The sequence below is a fragment of the Danio rerio genome, chromosome 24 (assembly GCF_049306965.1).
Source record: "Danio rerio strain Tuebingen ecotype United States chromosome 24, GRCz12tu, whole genome shotgun sequence".
NCBI lineage: Eukaryota > Metazoa > Chordata > Actinopteri > Cypriniformes > Danionidae > Danio > Danio rerio.
Window position 1 is genome coordinate 45,309,734 of NC_133199.1, and position 19,151 is coordinate 45,328,884.

General features: G+C 33.5%; 1 protein-coding gene across 1 annotated transcript in view; it reads right to left on the reverse strand.

Annotated features, from left to right (window-relative positions):
* Positions 1–19,151, reverse strand: part of ptprma (protein tyrosine phosphatase receptor type Ma) — a gene marked incomplete at both ends in the record, with an annotated part of 269,837 nt that overhangs the window by 44,306 nt on the left and 206,380 nt on the right. The window contains 3 exon segments of the mRNA NM_001018133.2: positions 5,408–5,543; positions 11,487–11,561; positions 17,263–17,299. Coding sequence (NP_001018143.1) covers positions 5,408–5,543; positions 11,487–11,561; positions 17,263–17,299 — 248 coding nt within the window.

Genomic DNA, 19,151 nt, shown 5'->3' on the forward strand with positions numbered 1-19,151 from the left:
TGGCAATCAGCACTCATAGCATTAATAATTCATGACTAGGACTCATATGTAGGCTGGCATAAATAAGCATAGGGCTGTGACATTATATGTGGGTGGAGAACTTACTGTAGATATAATTAATTGATAAGCAGGTGTCATATTTGGGCTGAGTTAAATATAAAAAAATATGGCTGTGAGACTGAGCTGTAGGCGGAGCTTAAGGTGTGGCAGTTAATGTTAATAGCATTAATAATTCATGAGAAAGTGTCATATTTAGGCTGAGGCTAATAAAATTAGTGGTGAGGAATTCATGAAAATATTCATATATTGACTACATTTATCAGGCTAGTTTATGAATAAAAATAAATAATATATACTTTTTTTTGTACAATTTTTGCACCTAATTTTTGTAATGCGAAAATGATGTATACAATTAGTTGCCAATTTAAACAGTGTAAATAATTACATAAACCTGTTCTGCTTGTGTTTCTGCACCATAAAATAATATTTAATTTAAATATATATATTTTAACAAAATTCATCACTTTACATGACAAGAATGGCTGTAATATATATAATTTTTTTGCATTAGCATAACATTATTTTACATGCATTACACATTTATTTAAATATTTCTTTATTTAATGCATTTTACCTGAATTTTGCACTGCATTGCCTTGTAATGAAATAAATAAATAATAATATTTTAGCAGAAATGTTTAGTGTTTGGGGGTTTTGTTTTGTATTTCTCATCTTGCAGTATGTCGAATCATTAGTGTTTGTCAGCTAATTAATCTCCACTGAACTCAACAGTACAACACACTGGAAGATCTCATTCACGAAAAGCGGATATACAGTATTTATGAGTGTCAAACTCAAGTGTTTCACTATACTGAAAGCAAACTAATGGCTTAATAATTCACATACCAATGCACACAACTTAATGTTCATCTAATGATTTATTAATGAAGTGTACTGAATATTCATAATCTGCTAATCAGTCGTAGAGCTCATTGATAAAACACACGCAGCAGGACTTCTGCAATAGACTGAATAAGTGGCTCTGATTCTTGCTTCATGATGACCATCAGTAGGGTAAAGTACAGTAAAGTACAGTACAGGAGGTCAGAGAGACAAAGGGAAGACAGAAAGAGCACAGCAGTGAAGGATAAAAACCCTTTTGACTCAGTTGAACGACTCTACAGTAGGTAATCTTAGAGACAGTTCACCTAAAAAAAAAACCTGTCGTCATTCATATCTAAATGTTTCTTTATGCTATTGAACAGAATAATATTGACCTTGATAATTTCATAATTTTATCATAGTTTTTATTTCATAGCTTAGATATGTCATAGTTTAGATTTTTTTAATCTCAATTCATATTGTTTCATTTTTTTTTTTTTATCTCATAATTTAGAATGTGTCGTTGTTTAAATTTTTATCTTATAATTTAGATTGTGGATTTAGTTTTTTTTTTATCTCAATTCAGATTAAGTCTTTTTTTTTTTAGATTTTTTATCTCATAATTTAGATTGTGTCATTGTTTTGATTTTTATCACATAATTAAGATTGTGTCGTTCAAATTTTTATCTCATAATTTAGGTCATGTCAGTTTAGATTTTTAACTCATAATCTAAATTGTGTCATTGTTTTGATATTTATTTCAATTTAGATTGTGTCATTGTTTTAATTGTTATCTCATAATTAAGATTGTGTCATTGTTTTGGTATATCTCAATTTAAATTGTCATTGTTTTGATTGTTATCTCATAATTAAGATTGTGTTAGTTTTGATATTTATCTCAAATTAGATTGTTTCATTGTTTTGATTTATTATCTCATAATTAAGATTGTGTCTTAGTTCAGATTTTTTTTATCAGAATTTAAATTGTCATTGCTTAGATTTTTCTTAATCTCAATTTAGATTGTGTTGTTGTTTTGATTATCTCATAATTTAGATCTGTGTCATTTTTTGATCATCTCATCATTTAGATTAGTGTATGACAATTTTTCACACAAAAGAAGATATTTTGCAGAATGTTGGGAACTGATGCCCACTGACACCAGTAGGTAATTAAAAATACAATAGGAATCTATTGCTGCATTTTTTTAAACATTCTTCAAAATATCTTTTTTTGAGTTCAGCATTATAAAACACTAAACGCTGAATAAATACTGAGTTAATGTCTATTTTTGAGTGAACTTTCCCTTTAAATCTGACCTCAGTCCTGACTTAATAACTCATTTCAATCAAATAACACTGAGATTTAACATGCAATTCTGAGGTTATTAAACCCGTCCGATGCATTCAAACAATCTGCATGCTCAGCGAAATAAATAAATTAATTAATCAATAAAGACATCCCTCTTCAAACGTTTCGCCATTCTGAAGCTCAACAGTGAAATCAATAAAGACAAATACCCTTTATATTCTGAGCGTGTAATGACTCTCATTAAAACCATATTTACTAGCCCTGCCTGCACTTGACATCTGAAAGCAGAGAAAACACCTCGCAGTCTGAGCCACAGGATTTTATTTGCATGATTTTTTTCTTTTTACTCCAGATCTAATGTAAACTCGCCTGGAGCAACAAGCCTTGGGCGTCTCTTTGAAAATAAAATAAAATAAAAAAATGGCCTTTCATCAAATTTTCTCTCTTATCTCGCCTTTTCTCTTCTTTTTCTGCACTTGGAAAAATATTTGTGCGGTTTCCCGTCGCCGGGTCATTAAAGTAACGGCGTTTGTTTGAGAGGAAAATATTAATATTTCATCAGGCGGCATGTATTTGGTGCCACAAAGCGTGTAATGGTGCTTATCAGAGCGATCAAATCAATTATTCTGCGTCGGGCTGACAAAAGCATCCGTTTGAGGAGCGTCAGCTGAGATTGCTTTGACTTTCATGTGTTCGCTGGATGTTTTCTGACACCGGAGATCTCTGAAGCTCAAGATGCCGTTTGTTTTTTAGATCCTGAACACTTTGTCGGGTTTTAATGTCGAGAGTCGCTGTAAGTCAATCACTGACACTCTGACTGATGCACCGCTCTAAAAAAAGGATTCATGGCATTGCATTATTATGATCAATATATTGCTTATTATGTTCATTACTTATTTAATGATCATCACATTTTTAAGGTAAGTGGTTGAAAACCATTTAGATGGGCTGGATTTACACAAATTAGATTTATTAATGTTCAACTTAATTTGTTTAATTTCAGATCAAAGAAATTGTTTGCAACTGCTTACCTTAAAACTATTGAACAAATCCAATGAATCCTTTTTTATATTAATGAAATATAGATAAATATATATATTTATATATATATATATAATTTTTTTTTTCCAAGGAAATTTGACATGAAATCTCTAGTCATGTCAACTTGCATCAGTCAAACTGACTAGAAATATTAAGTGAAACTTTGTATTATAAAAATGCTGAAGCCTGATTCAAATAAAAATAAGTTAAAAGCAACATAAGCAACATAATATTTGACTTTTTATCGCAAATTTTTTATAGCTTGCTGCAGTGACACTAATAAATTTCTCATAATTTTAACTTTTTGCATTTATTTTTTTTCATCTCAATTACCATTTAGTCTTGACTTTTGGAATATTTACCTCATGAGAAAAATCATTTATAATCTTAATTACCATTTAGTTGCCGTGGAAAAATATATATTTTAGTCAAATAAAATGATCAATCAAACTGACTAGAAATATTAGGTTAAATTGGATAACAATGTATAAAAAATAAGTTAAAGTAACAAAAATATTTCACTTTGTCATATAATTTTTATAGTGTACTGCAGTAAAACTAATATGTGTATCTTATGCTTTTAACAATATTTATCTTATAATTAAACTTATAATGTTAATACTTTAGCATTTTTTTAATTATTTTTCTAGTGTGCTATATTGACACCAATGAATATATCTCATAATTTTAACCTATCATTTATCTCATAATTTTAACCTATCATTTATCTCATAATTTTACCTCATCATTTATCTCATAATTTTACCTCATCATGTATCTCATAATTTTAACTTATCATTTATCTCATAATTTTAACTTATCATTTATCTCATTATTTTAACTTATCATTTTTGTCATTATTTTAACTTATCATTTATCTCAAATTTTAACCATTTAGTTTCACTGTAAAGAATTTTATTTCTTGAGTAAAATAAACTTTTTAGTCATGTCAACTAGAAATATTAAGTTAAACCTTGCATACTTAAGTAAAAATAGCTGAAAACTGATTCCTTTATCACAATAATTTATTGATACAATAATTTAAAACATCAAAACAAAAAATACTTTAGAGCAACCTAAAAATATCTGCTGTCTTGACATTTTTTGTCATATTATTTATAGTGTGCTGCAGTAACAATGAATTTCTCATAAATGTAACTTTCTGCATTTCTTGTTTTTATCCTTATCATTTAGCATGAAAATGTAAAAAAATTGAACTTTATATATATTTGCATATATTATGAGAATTTTTATTATGAGAAAATGCTATTAAGTTCTCACAATTTAGCATTTTGTCACAATTATCTAATAGAATGCTAATTTTAATGTGACTCGCTGATGTTGGGTGTCAATTAATTTCTTTTAATTGACCTGTTATCCCATAATTTTAACATTATATCTCATAATTATTAATTTTCAGTATTTGATCTCAATTATTATAATTTACTGTGAGAATTCCCAATTGTTTTTATTATCCCATATTCAACTCTTTATATCATCTCAAAACGATGACTGTCAATTTCAGCTTTTTAAAATAAATGACTCCTCACTGTCATAATCTTGACTTCTAAACATTTTTTTTTAAATACTCATGTCAATTTCCAGTCGTAATTTCAAATTTTAACATTTGCAATGTCTCTTTATCTCATAGTTGGGGTATATCACAACTTGTACCTAAATTAGTCCTTGTTTAATTAATCATAATTATATTTTCTCATCCTCTATTAACATAATATGGACTAATAAAAGTACTTAAAGTTTTAATATATTGTTTTACTCTTTAATCTCACATTTATTTAATAATTCTGACATATCTCAAAAAATAAAAATCATTTATTTTGTCATAATTTTAGTTAAAAATGTCATTAAAACGTTCTGGTGATTATGATTATTAATCTTCATTTAAACTTGAAAATTTGCAGAGTATAATTCATATTTGGATTTTTTTAAACCTCATAAGTGCACCTTTTTAAACTCAGCACTATGATTCAACATGACTTTTCCCTAAAGTGCCAATTTCAGAGTGACCAATGAGGTGAGTGTGGGGGCGGGGCTCTCTGTTTGATTGACAGGTCAGTGTGAGTGCAGAGGTGTAAAAATGAAGACAGCAGAAACACACTGAAGATCATCAGATGAATCAGAGTGAATACTGTAGAAAGAAGGAAGATCTCCTACCGTTTCTTCATCACCAGCACCACGCCGAGGAAAATGATGACGAAGAGTAAAATCCCAGCGATAACACCGGCAATTTTCACCGTATGATCCGTCTGCTTTTCTGGCTCCACCGCGTCCGGTTTACGGGTTGCAGCACCTGAAACAGCACATCCAGAAAAGCAGAGGAGTCACGGATATTACGATATTAACAATGAGATATGAGGACAGACAGAAACACTGACCAAACATTAGTGACAAGAAAGCAAACAAAACATACGTGATCATGTGCTTTAGGTTAGTATTAGTAAACAGTTAATCAAGCATTGTTTTTATTATTAGTAAATGAAGACTTGTGAATCTCGACTCTACAAAATCCAGTGCTCAGCATATATGCGTACACCCCTCACACATCTATCTTTAAAATTGATATGTTTTATAGGAAGCTCTACAATATTATATTTGTGCATATACATTAGATTAGTCAGTACTGAGAACAAATCTAGAGCTGATCTAACAAAATAACTTAAGACAATAGTCCAAACACTGGTACAGCCTAATTTATATATTAGAGAAAAATATTAAATACAAATTAAAAAAATAAAAAAAAATAAAGAATTTTTTTTTTTAATTATGTAGGTTGTAATTTTTGCCATTTTTGCTTGAATTTAAATGCATTTTCTTTCAGTTTCTAAATTTTTTGGTAACTGAAATATTATTTTCATAAATATATCTGTTTAATAAATCTGTTTTGTTTAAATGCACCAAAGTACACTGACTATATTCACTGAGAAATGGAGCGACATATTCATGTTCAAAACAGGCTGAAATTATGATTATTTATTTCATGAATATATATATATATATATATATATATATATATATATATATATATATATATATATATATATATATATATATATATATATATATATATGATACAATACAGTAGATAATATATAAATTATAGTAAACGTCTGCTCAGGAAAATTTAGTTCAGCAAAATATTTGGCAAACTATTATTATTATTTATTATATTATAAAGTGTATAATTTTTAGGCTCAGTCCCTTGTTCATGAGGGGTCGCCACAGCGGAATGAACCGTCAACTATTTCAGCATATGTTTTACACAGTGGATGCCCTTCCAGCTGCAACCCAGTACTGGAAAAACACCTATACACACTCATTCACACACACACTCATACACTATGGCCAGTTCAGCTGATCAGTTCCCCTATAGCGCATGTGTTTGGACTGTGGGGGAAACCGGAGCACCCGGAGGAAACCCACGCCAACACGGGGAGAACATGCAAACTCTACACAGACCCAGCCAGGACTTGAATCAGCGACCTTCTTGCTGTGAGCCCACAGTGCTAACCACTGAGCCACCGTGTCACCCATGTATAATTTTATCAAATAATTATTTAACGCAAATGTTAATGTTATTAATAGTAATATAATAATAATAATAATAATACCATATGGTAATAATAAATTATTTCTCGAGCTATTTTTAGATAAAACATCAGAGGTTTATGAAACATAACCTAAAAAAATCCCATTTTTATGTCACAGAATGATCTGTTTCATCATTTTTAATAGTTACCGCACGATGTCTTTATTTTGACATTTATTCATTATTATGCCATAATTGTGGCTTTTCTTCTTAAAACAGGGGCTTGATGTTTTCATAATTAAGGCTTGGTGTTAGATTTTTATATTAAATAAAATGCCGTATTTGAATCTCTTCATCCAGCACCACTGTGCAGCATCAACCTGGATGACGTGACTGCAGCCATATTGCAGCACCGCACACCAGCTGATTGGTGGAGAGGAGACAGAGTGATGAAGCCCATTATGATATGGGGATTGTTTAGAGGCCATGATGGACAGAGACCTGTGGGCAGATTTGGCCATGATGCCGGGGTTAAACCCCTACTTTTTATTGAAGGAAATCCTGAGATTATTAATAACCAAAGGGAGCCAGGAGCTCGGTTTAACGTCTCACCTGAAAGACGGCGCTCACTGAGCAGTATAGAGTCCCCATCACTATACTGGGATGCTTTGACTCACACAGACTGTAGGTTGAGCGCCCCCTGCTGGCCTCACTAACACCATGTCCAATCGTAACCTAGCTTTCCCATGTGGTCTCCCATCCAGGTACTGACCTGCTTAGCTTCAGTGGACAACCATGGGATAGTTGCAAAGAGCTAGCAGCCAGCTTAATTCATAATGCCAGCTATTTCATAATTCACTTTTTATTGACATAATTGTGACTTATGTGAGGATTTCAACAATTAAAACTTGTTTTTTATTTAAGAAAATGACATTTTAAAACTTTGTATATAATTTTCCCTTTCATCTCATAATTAACACTTGGTATTTCATTAGAAAACTTTTAAACCGCACATTTGCACTATTAACTAATTTCGACTCATCTCATAATTAACGATTACTGTATTCCATACATTTAATTATTTACATAGTTTAGAATTTTCATCTAATTATTTTCTCATAGTTTTAGCTTTTTATCTCAGAATTGAGAGTTTTTGGCATATTTTAGAGTATTTATCTCAGAATTTGGAGGTTTTTTGCACAAGTTTTGACTTTTAGTCAAGTTAGTGATTTTTCATACTCTCTAATATTTCAGTTTTAACTCATAAAGTATGTCAGAATCTAGATATATAGTTTTATCTTTGTTTTATAAATACATAATCTACGATAATCTTATACTCATGTTAAACCAAAGCATATTTGTTTGTACATATAAATGATATGAAAGCAGCTAAACTGTCTTTTATTCAGTATGTCCAGCTGTATCTCGGCATTGTACGTTACTGATCGACTCTTGCTGCTTTATTCTGTATATCAGTATGATGAGGCATTTCTTTTCTTACTCTAGGACTGAAGACAGCAGGTCTGATTATTAGCATAAGAGCATTATTGTCTGAAGGCTGTTGTTGTGTTTTCTCGGACTGGATACACAGAAAAACCCCCACAGCACTCACTGACTCACACACCAGTTACTCAAACAAACCAAAGACGATGAAGATATATATAAATAAAGAAATGAAGAATACATTTTACATAATGGTAATGAAGATTTGCTTACAGCACAACATTTTATGCAATAAAGTATATAAGAAACTTAAGAAAATAAAGGGGAAAAGCATTTTAAATTTTAAAATTAAATGTAAATTAAAGCTAAATATCTATCGAATTATGGTAAAATGCAATATAACAACAATAGACAAATAAGTAAATAAATAAATAAAATTTTGCGCTGAAAGCACAAAATATTTATAAAAAAAATAAAATACAATGAATGTATGCAATTATTATTTCATTCATTCACATTATGCACCAATATTTATGTTTTTATGATTACCTCTACATATTTTTCCACATTATTTCAAGAATTTATTATTTTATAGAATTTTTTTATTATTTACTTTGCTAAAATATGCACATAATATCCTTTATATAATCACAAAAACATATATTTAAATAATAATACCAGCTACCTGTAGAAAAACAAACCTTTAATAAAAACAGGTGGCTTTTTTAATGTGTGTAAAGTGAGCGGTTTCAGCATTAATCCTCCACAACGCATCGACTGAGGGCTGAAAGTCTGCATTTACAGCTCTGGAGGATGAGATTTGTCACCCGGGACTGTTCAACAGTGTAAATATTGAAATGTAATTTAGCGGTCAGGGTTTGCTGGGTCATATTGACTCCTGTGACGGACATCAGCGCTGAATAAAAACAGCTCATTTACTGTCTGCTGTCGGCGTTTATTTCCACAGCAAATGCATGAATTCAGAAAGCAGATTCAGCTAATAGAGGACGACCTTCTGTCGGAGATCAGATCAAGCTCATCACACGGAAAACACGGCATTACCTTTCAGCAGCGCTTACTGAGGTAAACAAGCACACACACACACACACACACACACACACACACACACACACACACACACACACACACAAAGGATATATACTTATAGATCATACATAACTACTGAGGGGAAATAAGAGTAACCATGAAGACATGTTCAGCTCATAATTCACTCTAAAACAATTGAATTTAAAATATTAACAAATCACATTTTGGCATTTATATTTTCAAATTTCTCATTTAAGCCCAAAGTTCATATTTGAATCCATGTAGTCTTGATTTATATCAATAAGGGCTTTTTTTATCACACTCCCATCTTTTTTATTAAATTTAGGACTGTGCAAACATTAAAGTGCATATTTAAAAACACTAAACAATAAATAAATCAATGAATAAATAAATAAAAATAAAAATAATATGACAAAAATATTATGCTAAAAAGCTATCATGTGCAAAAGGTAATTATGTATACATACAATGGTTTTGTCTGGTTCTCAAATATGATTTGCTGATAGCAACGATTCTGCAACAACAGCACTCGTACAGCCTCTTCAGCAGATCTATATACTCACTAGAGTTTGATAAATATCACAGCTGTTGGACAACATAATGCACTTTTGAGGCTTTTTTAGGTGAGAATGTAGTTGTTTAGATTGCAACTATGCAGTTTATTTATAAATAAAGTGCCTATTTTAAATATTTATCATTTTGGAAATACAGCGCATAGGTGGCCATCAGCCTGCCATACTGAGCAAAGCAAAGACAGTTGCTGTTCCACCACAAGATGGCGACAGAGACCACATAATAAGCACTTAGTGGAGAAAATCTCCAATAATTTCTAACTACAGCTGATCAAATTATTTTAACACAGGTAAGTGACACTAAGCTGATCTCTCTTTTTTTATATGTTGTAGTGCTGTATTTACACCACAGTAATCTGCTAGTTTTATGCTTTGCTTGGGCTTTTCGGGGTTAATAGACCCTTTTCACAAGAGTGTTATGATGCGTGTAACATCATCATATTCTTAAATCCTTGAAAGTTTTTAATATTCTGATTTTTTTAATGTATGAACATTTATATGTATTTATGTATGTATTATATCATCTTTGCTTCAACTTATAAAAAACTACCGCTTATGCGAGGCATTTCTAATGCACAGTCTGTGGGTGCAGGACAGTAAATTTGACGTTAATCTCTTCTCTGGCTCTCGTCATCAGTCTCACACCATTTTGTTTTCCTTTTTTTATTATATGTGTTGATAACATCATCGTGGAGTTTTTTCTTTCTAATATTTGAGCAAGTAAGATTGTAAAAAAATATATTCTCTATTCTCCCATTCAGTGCGCTTTAAGTTTTCCCAACTATGACGACTTCCACTACTGAGAAACCTGGAAATGTGAAAAGGCTCATTATTGAGATCTCCTGATTGCAACAGAGAAATACTGGGAAATCTCTGTAGACTGATGGCATTTCATGCTGTTCAGCCTTATAATCTTAAAATGCGAGCAAAATCAGCTGTTTTGTCATCACTTTAGACATTACGCTAGAGAATCATTCAAACACTAGCTCTAAAGAGACGTTGGTGAAGGAGCAACGGCTTCGGCTGTTCTGTCAGCTGCAGATGTGAATGAATGGCTAGAGAAAGTAGTTCCTCTTAGGGTTTCTAGACTCTCCGCTTTATATTTTCTTTTTTATATGCACGATTGTGCTGAATTTTTGTATGAATGGAATATCACATGAGTAGCAGTGCAATGTGGCTGTATATCAGCACTGATGGGACACTTAGGCACTCGGCCTGCAGCCTCGAGCCAATAAACCAGTGTTGATACACAGCCATATCGCACTGCTACTCATGTGATACTGCTCATTTATATATATATATATATATATATATATATATATATATATATATATATATATATATATATATATATATATATATATACAAACTAAATATGATCCAATAATTTAAAATATAAATGTTATTGTCTCTATTCTAATCATTGTGCAAAATATAATAATATCTTACAAATAAATAAACATTTCCAATAAAAATGCACCATTGAGCTGTAATTTCCTACAATTCCAATAAAAATGCTACTAAATATATTGTGTATCTATATATATATATATACTGTGTAAGTATATATTGTGTATATATACAGACACAACATGCAGGCTTACACACACACACTGCTTCTGACCTGTTAGTTGGCTGTCGCCGGCAGCGGGTGCGATACGCACATACGGCGTGGTGAGTTGAGTCACAATAATGGCAGCTAGAAGAAGAGAAGAGAACCAGCAAACATGCAGAGAGAAACAGACAGACAGACGGACAGACGGATAAACAGACAGGCAAGGCAAATGTTATTATTATTGCAGAGATGCAGAGACACTAGAGAGACAGCGCTACAGCACTTTCACAACATCACTTAATTAGTGCATCTTAATCAGTTTGGACTTTATCACATTTGAGGTTTATCAAAATTAAACAAATATTTTATCAAATTAAAACTTTATTTTGCATTCATTCATTCATTTATTTAAAATTATTTGGGTTTTTTAATTGTTCAACTGAGTTTTAATCTCAAATCATGTAAATAAACATGTCTAAATCATTATAACTTATCATAACTATCAGAATAATAATTCTTATTTACAATTATTGTTTATAGTCATGTCTGATATCTCATGATTTAAATTATTTTCTCTCCACAGAATCATGACATAACACAACCTCAATGTATTACCTTTAAAACAGACTATCTTGTCCACTAGTTTCTATGTTTGATGTGCGTCACACTATACTGCAATAAATCTGAGCCGAGTGAATGTGCTGTCTATGTAGTGCTCCACCTCGCTCACTTCTGAGGGTGCATTTCAGTTAGCAGAGAGAAACAGTGCAGTTTAGGAGAAAGACAGAGATATATTATCATCATGCTCAGTCAGAATTAATGATAGCTGCATATTAAAGATCACTGCATTCACTTATTGACATGTAGAGTTGAAGAAACAGTTATACACCCTCCTGTGAAATTATTATTTACAAATGTCCCCCAGGTGCTGTTTAGGAGAGCATTTAAACAATAGTTCTGATCTAATAACTCATTTCTTTAGTCTGCCATAATGACAGTACATGATATTTTACAAGTTATTTGTGGTCTTGAATGTGAACCTGTCAGTGCTCTAGTGGGATGCATGCGTCCCTTTTTGTATGATAGGTAGAGACCATAATAGGCCGTTTATACAGTATTGTTTGAACATAGTGGAATTTTGATTAGCATTAGCATTGAGATGGTCTGCAGAATGTAAATCTGCTACAATATAAGTGTTATACGTGTTAATTTCCAAATGTTTTCAGTTTCAGAATGCTCTCAGTGCAGACATTCAATTCAATTCCTCTTTATTTCTCTAGCGCTTGAACAGTGTAGATTGTGTCAAAGCAGCTGAACATAGAGGTTCTAGTAAACTGAAACAGAGTCAGTCCAGTTTTCAGAGTTCAGTTTAGTTCAGTTCAGTGTGGTTTAATTTTCACTGCTGAAAGTCCAAACACTGAAGAGCAAATCCATCCATGGCCATCTATATAGTGTTCAGGGTGTTATTGCTCCAGTCCAAAATGGAGAGTAATAGATGCAAGTGACTCAGAGAAGTCACTTTAAAGGGTTAATAAGGTAAAGTAGGCAAGCTATTGTATATTAGGTTGGTTCTGTAGAAACGTAAAAAATCGATCTTTTTAATATTGATCATTGCAACCCTCAGAAAAAGATTAATTTTTTCCTTGTTCAGAGTTTGTCTTGTTATTGGTCCAAATATCTCAAAAATCTTAAATCAAGAAGTGTTTTCTAGACACGCCAAACATACTGTTTTGTTTATAGAAATATTTAGTCAAAATTAAGAAGTGAAACAATTAAATAATATGAAAATAAGTTAACTTTACTTATTTTACACTGTCATTTTTTTATCTCATAATTATGACCGGCCGCGCAACTATAAATGATCTCATTATTTGAGTTTTTATTTTATGATCGATTCCCATCATAAACTATCACACAACATCAAATTTTCATAAACCTGGAGTTATCATCACAATGTTAATTTATCATAATTTTTAACTTATCTCATAATTATCTCATAAATGCCGGCAGCTATCAGTCTGAAACTCTCACATGGTCGCCCACTGAAGCGAAGCAGGGCTGCGCCCGGTCAGTACTTGTGTATGGGAGACTACATGGGAAAGCTAGGTTGGGAAAGTGGGGTTAGTGAGGCCAGCAGGGGTCTGTGTGAGTTTGTAATGCCCCAGTACATTGATGGAAACTCTATACTGCTCAGTGAGTGTCGTCTTTCAGATGAGATGTTAAACCTTTACGTTAGGTCCTGACTCTCTGTGGTGTGAATAATCTCAGGATGTGCTTGGAAAAAAAAAAAAAAAGAGTAGGGGTTTAACCCCGGCATCCTGGCCAAATTTGCCCTCTGGCCTCTAAACCATCCTCAAATGTGTAAAGTGCTTTGAGTATCCAGAAAAGTGCTATATAAATGTAAGGAGTTAATATTCTTATTAAAGATTTGACTTATTTTCCAATGTTAATTTATTATCTCATAGTTATGACCCGTCTCATAATTGTGATTTATCTCATTGTTTGTCAATTTGGAGCTTTTATTTCATGACTGCTTATCATCATAAACACTTACACTATATATGTTTTTTAAAATCTTGAGTTTTTAAATCACATAACGTTGAATTTTTTGTCTTATAATTTTGCCTTTCAATCATAATTTTAACCGTTTATCTCATAATTACAACTTTATCGGACAATAATAATTTTTTAAATAATAAACTATAATCAACTTTTCATCTTTTAATTACAACTTTTCATATGTTATTTCAACATTTGTATGTTATTATTATTATTATTATTATTATTGTTATTATTATTATTACTGTTTAAAAGAAAAAAATAACTTATGAAATTAGACAATTTTTACTGGATTTTTTAGAAAATTATTCTTGATTTAAGATTTTTTTTTTGATATTTGGACTAAAAACAAGACAAAAAGCCTGAGCAATAAATATATATATATATATATATATATATATATATATATATATATATATATATATATATATATATATATATATATATTTATATATATATATATATAAATATATATATATATATATATATATATATATATATATAAAAATATATATATATATATATATATATATATATATATATATATATATATATTTATTTATTTATTTATTTATTTTTTGCAGTGCATTAACATAAGTAATTTAAGTCAAATAATGTTAATAATGCTCTTATAGAAATTATTATAAAATAAATAATAGCCTGCATTTCACAGGAGGGCTAACAATTTAATCTTCAACTCTAAATGTTCAGAAACGCTCAAAAATCCTCCTTTGGTGTGTGTTTCATCACAAACTTTCTGCATATAATGCTGTGTTTGAAACATCTGAAGCCTGTGCTCGATTTCATGCTTAATCAGTTTTAATAAATGCATTAAATGCACAAAGCAGGATCTGCGTCAGATGGTTTCCAGTTTACGAGTGTCTCCAAATCTCTCATTTGCATGGAGCAGGCTTGACTCCATTAGAGACGTGGCATGTAGACAGGAGAATAGATGATGCACCATCTGCACTCAATTAAACAGCAAACAGCGGCAGAAAGAGCTTCAGACTCTCCTAATGGTCCACCAGAGGTCAGAAAGCAGCGGTTCTGGACACTCGGTGTGTTTGCAGCGCTGTGATTCTCCATCTGCCGCCGCGTGTCTGATGTCTCCCTGCAGACTCCTCAAACTACACTACGCTCTATTCCAACACTGCATTTCATGACTGTGCTTTCAAGGATACAGAACGGCTGTGTTTTAGCTGCCGCTCAAGGACTAAATCTGAACCCAAACATCCGACTTATGGAGCAAAACATGCTTGACTATTAAAAGTTTGTTTATTTGTGTTTAGTGTTAAATGTGTGCACTGCATAGTGTCTAAGTGTGCTAAACCGTGTCTAAAAAAAAGTGTGTGTTGTGCACTGTTTAGTATGCACTTTGTAATATGGAGTGTAGTATGCAATATATAGTAGGCAGTGTGTAGTGTTCAGTGCATAGTGTACAATGTATGCATCAATTATGTAGTGTACAGTGTGTAATGTCTAGCATGCATCATCTAGCATGCAGTGGATGCTATGTAGTGTGTGCAGTGCAGTTTCTAGTGTGCACTGTTTACTATGCGTTGTCTAGTATGTAGTGTGCAGTGCATAGTGTCTAGTGTGCAGTGCAGTATGCAATGTATAGTGTGTACTGTGTAGTGTGCAGTATGCATTATGTCTATACATGAGTTTGTATCTAGTGTGCGTTGTTTGGTATACATTGTATAGGATGCTGTGTGTAATGTGTATTGTGTCCATCGTCTAGTATGCAGCGAGTAGTGTAGTGTGCAATGCATAATGTCTAGTGTGCATGTCTGATGTCAAGTATGCAATGTAGTAGTAGTGTGTGCGGTGCAAATTCTCTAGTGTGCAGTTCGCATCGTCTAGTTTTCAGTGTGTAGTGTGAAGTGCAGTGTCTATGCATTATCTAGTATGCAGTGTACAGTTTCTAGTACGTGTTGTGTAGTGTGCACGAGTGTGTAGTGTCTAGTATGCATTATCTCGTACGCAGTGTGTACTGTGTATTGTCTTGGGTGTAGTGTGCAATGTCTAGTATGCATTTACCAGTATGCGTTGTGTACTGCAGTGTATGATGTCTAGTGTGCGTTGTTCAGTATGCTTTGTCTAGGATGTAGTGTGTAATGTGTAGTGTGTGCATTGTTTAGTATGTAGCGAGTAGTGTAGTGTGCTATGCATAATGTCTAGGGTGCATGCATATCGTCCAGTATGCAATGTAGTAGTAGTGTGTGGAGTGCAGTACACATTGTCTAGTTTTCAGTGTGTAGTGTGAAGTGCAGTGTCTATGCATTATCTAGTATGCAGTGTACAGTTTCTAGTACGAGTGTGTAGTGTCTTGTATGCATTATCTCATACGCAGTGTGTACTGTGTATTGTCTTGGGTGTAGTGTGCAGTGTCTAGTATGCATTTACCAGTATGCGTTGTGTACTGCAGTGTATGATGTCTAGTGTGCGTTGTTCAGTATGCTTTGTCTAGGATGTCGTGTGTAATGTGTAGTGTGTGCAATGCATAATGTCTAGGGTGCAAGCATAATGTCCAGTATGCAGTGTAGTAGTAGTGTGTGCAGTGCAAATTCTCTAGTGTGCAGTTCGCATCGTCTAGTTTTCAGTGTGTAGTGTGAAGTGCAGTGTCTATGCATTATCTAGTATGCAGTGTACAGTTTCTAGTACGTGTTGTGTAGTGTGCACGAGTGTGTAGTGTCTAGTATGCATTATCTCGTATGCAGTGTGTACTGTGTATTGTCTTGGGTGTAGTGTGCAATGTCTAGTATGCATTTACCAGTATGCGTTGTGTACTGCAGTGTATGATGTCTACTGTGCGTTGTTCAGTATGCTTTGTCTAGGATGTCGTGTGTAATGTGTAGTGTGTGCATTGTTTCGTATGTAGCGAGTAGTGTAGTGTGCTATGCATAATGTCTAGGGTGCATGCATATCGTCCAGTATGCAATGTAGTAGTACTGTGTGGAGTGCAAATTCTCTAGAGTGCAGTACACATTGTCTAGTTTTCAGTGTGTATAGTGTACTGTGCAGTGTCTATGCATTATCTAGTATGCAGTGTACAGTTTCTAGTATGCGTTATCTAGTGTGCAACTGTGCGTGTAGTTTCTAGTATGCAGTGTGTACTGTGTAGTGTCTGGTATGCAGTATGCACCGCATACGGTCTATTGTGTAGTGTGTTAAGTCATGTGTAAATGTGCACTGTGTAGTGAATATCAGCTGTTCCTCACTCAGATCAGCTCTTTTCTATCTGCTTTTCAGCTTTAGGGAGCATGTTTCAATCCCTCACACTCACCTTTAGTGGCCACACGGACACAGTCAATCTTGGTTTCCTGAAAGAGAGAGAGAAAGAGAGAGAGAGAGAGAGAGAGCATGAGTGATATTCAGCAATGAGGAAGATCAGATTATTCCTCCTGATTTACATATATAACATATTTGATCATATTTAATCAACATTAATCACATCATCAAGACTCAAAGATAAAGAAGTATATTAGTAGAGTCCCCACACTGCACTAATACAGCCAATAAAAGCAGAGAGAAATATTCATCTGGTATTTTTGTGTGAGTGTGTGTGTGTGTAATTCCCTGATAGACATATTTTCATAAACCTGTCACACACACACACTCACACACACACACACACACACACACACACACACACACACACACACTCACAGCCTCTCAGTGTGTTTGTTCAGAAGGCCAGGAGAAGTTTGATTTGAAGAAATGTCTGTAATTTCCCAGAGCAGCAGGTGAAGGTTTCTCTAATAACACACTCTTCTGGAGACGCTCACCTGACCTTACACTGACACACACACACACAAACCTACGTCCCACAACCACAAGTACACACACACACAACAAACACACAAACGTACATCTCACAACACACAAACACATTTGACAAATAACACATACACACACACACACACACACTCGTTCGCTAAGATGCACACATCCTTGCTCAATTGCGCATACGCACATAAACACACACACAAATCTCACAACATCACATATGCACACACAAACACAAGTGTGCATGCACACACATCTAACAACGACACAAACACACACTTGCGTGGTTGCAAGCGCACACACACAGGTCTAACACCACACACTAAACTCACAACAACAGATTTCTGAAATATACACACACCTGACAACAACACACACACAAACAAACACATGCATTCTGACAACAACAAACACACATGCCCAACAACAACACAAACGCATGTACACATACACACAATTGACACCACATATACACACACAACCACATTTCACAACACACACACACAGTACACACATCTGACAACACCACAAGCACATGCATTTGACAGCAACACATGCACATACACACACACATATACTGTACACACATCTGACAACAAACACACGCATTTGACAACACACAAATCTCCGACAACACAAATGCATGCACACACACATTTCACACCACATATACACACATTTCACAACGCACAAACACATCTGACAACACCACACATTTGACAGCAATACAAACAGACGTCCCACTTCAAAACACACACACACACACACACACACACACACACACACACACACACACAACAGGTTATACAACAGACACAAACACATCCTTCACAACAACACATTCATACTCGCGCACACACACTGAGGCCCACACACACACATCTCTCTCTCTCTCTCTCTCTCTCTCTCTCTCTCTCTCGGACGTGGTGGAGCTCCTCCAATTAGACACAGTGAATTATCTAATGGCGGGAGCGTCTCTCTCTCTCTGCGCGTCGCCTTTTCATTAGGGTCAATTTGCATATAAAAAAGAGAGATGGCTGATCATTCTAATTTCCAATTAGACTGGAGTGTTAATAATGCACCGGTGAGCAGGCGTGGAGCGGTTAATGTGCCTCTGCCCGGTGTCGGTCCTCACTTCACTTTTATTGCCTCTTCAGCCACAGACGGACGACCGCAATCAGCAAAACTCTCCACATTCACTGAGCGAGCCTTCAGCAGAGATTCTGCTCAGATAACAGAGCAATAGCATATGCATCTTCATCATAGACAAATATTATTATTATTATGACTATTATTATTAGTATTAATATTACCACTATTATTATTATTATTATTTTTTAAATTATTTTTATTAATGGGCGACGCGGTGGCGCAGTAGGCCAGAAG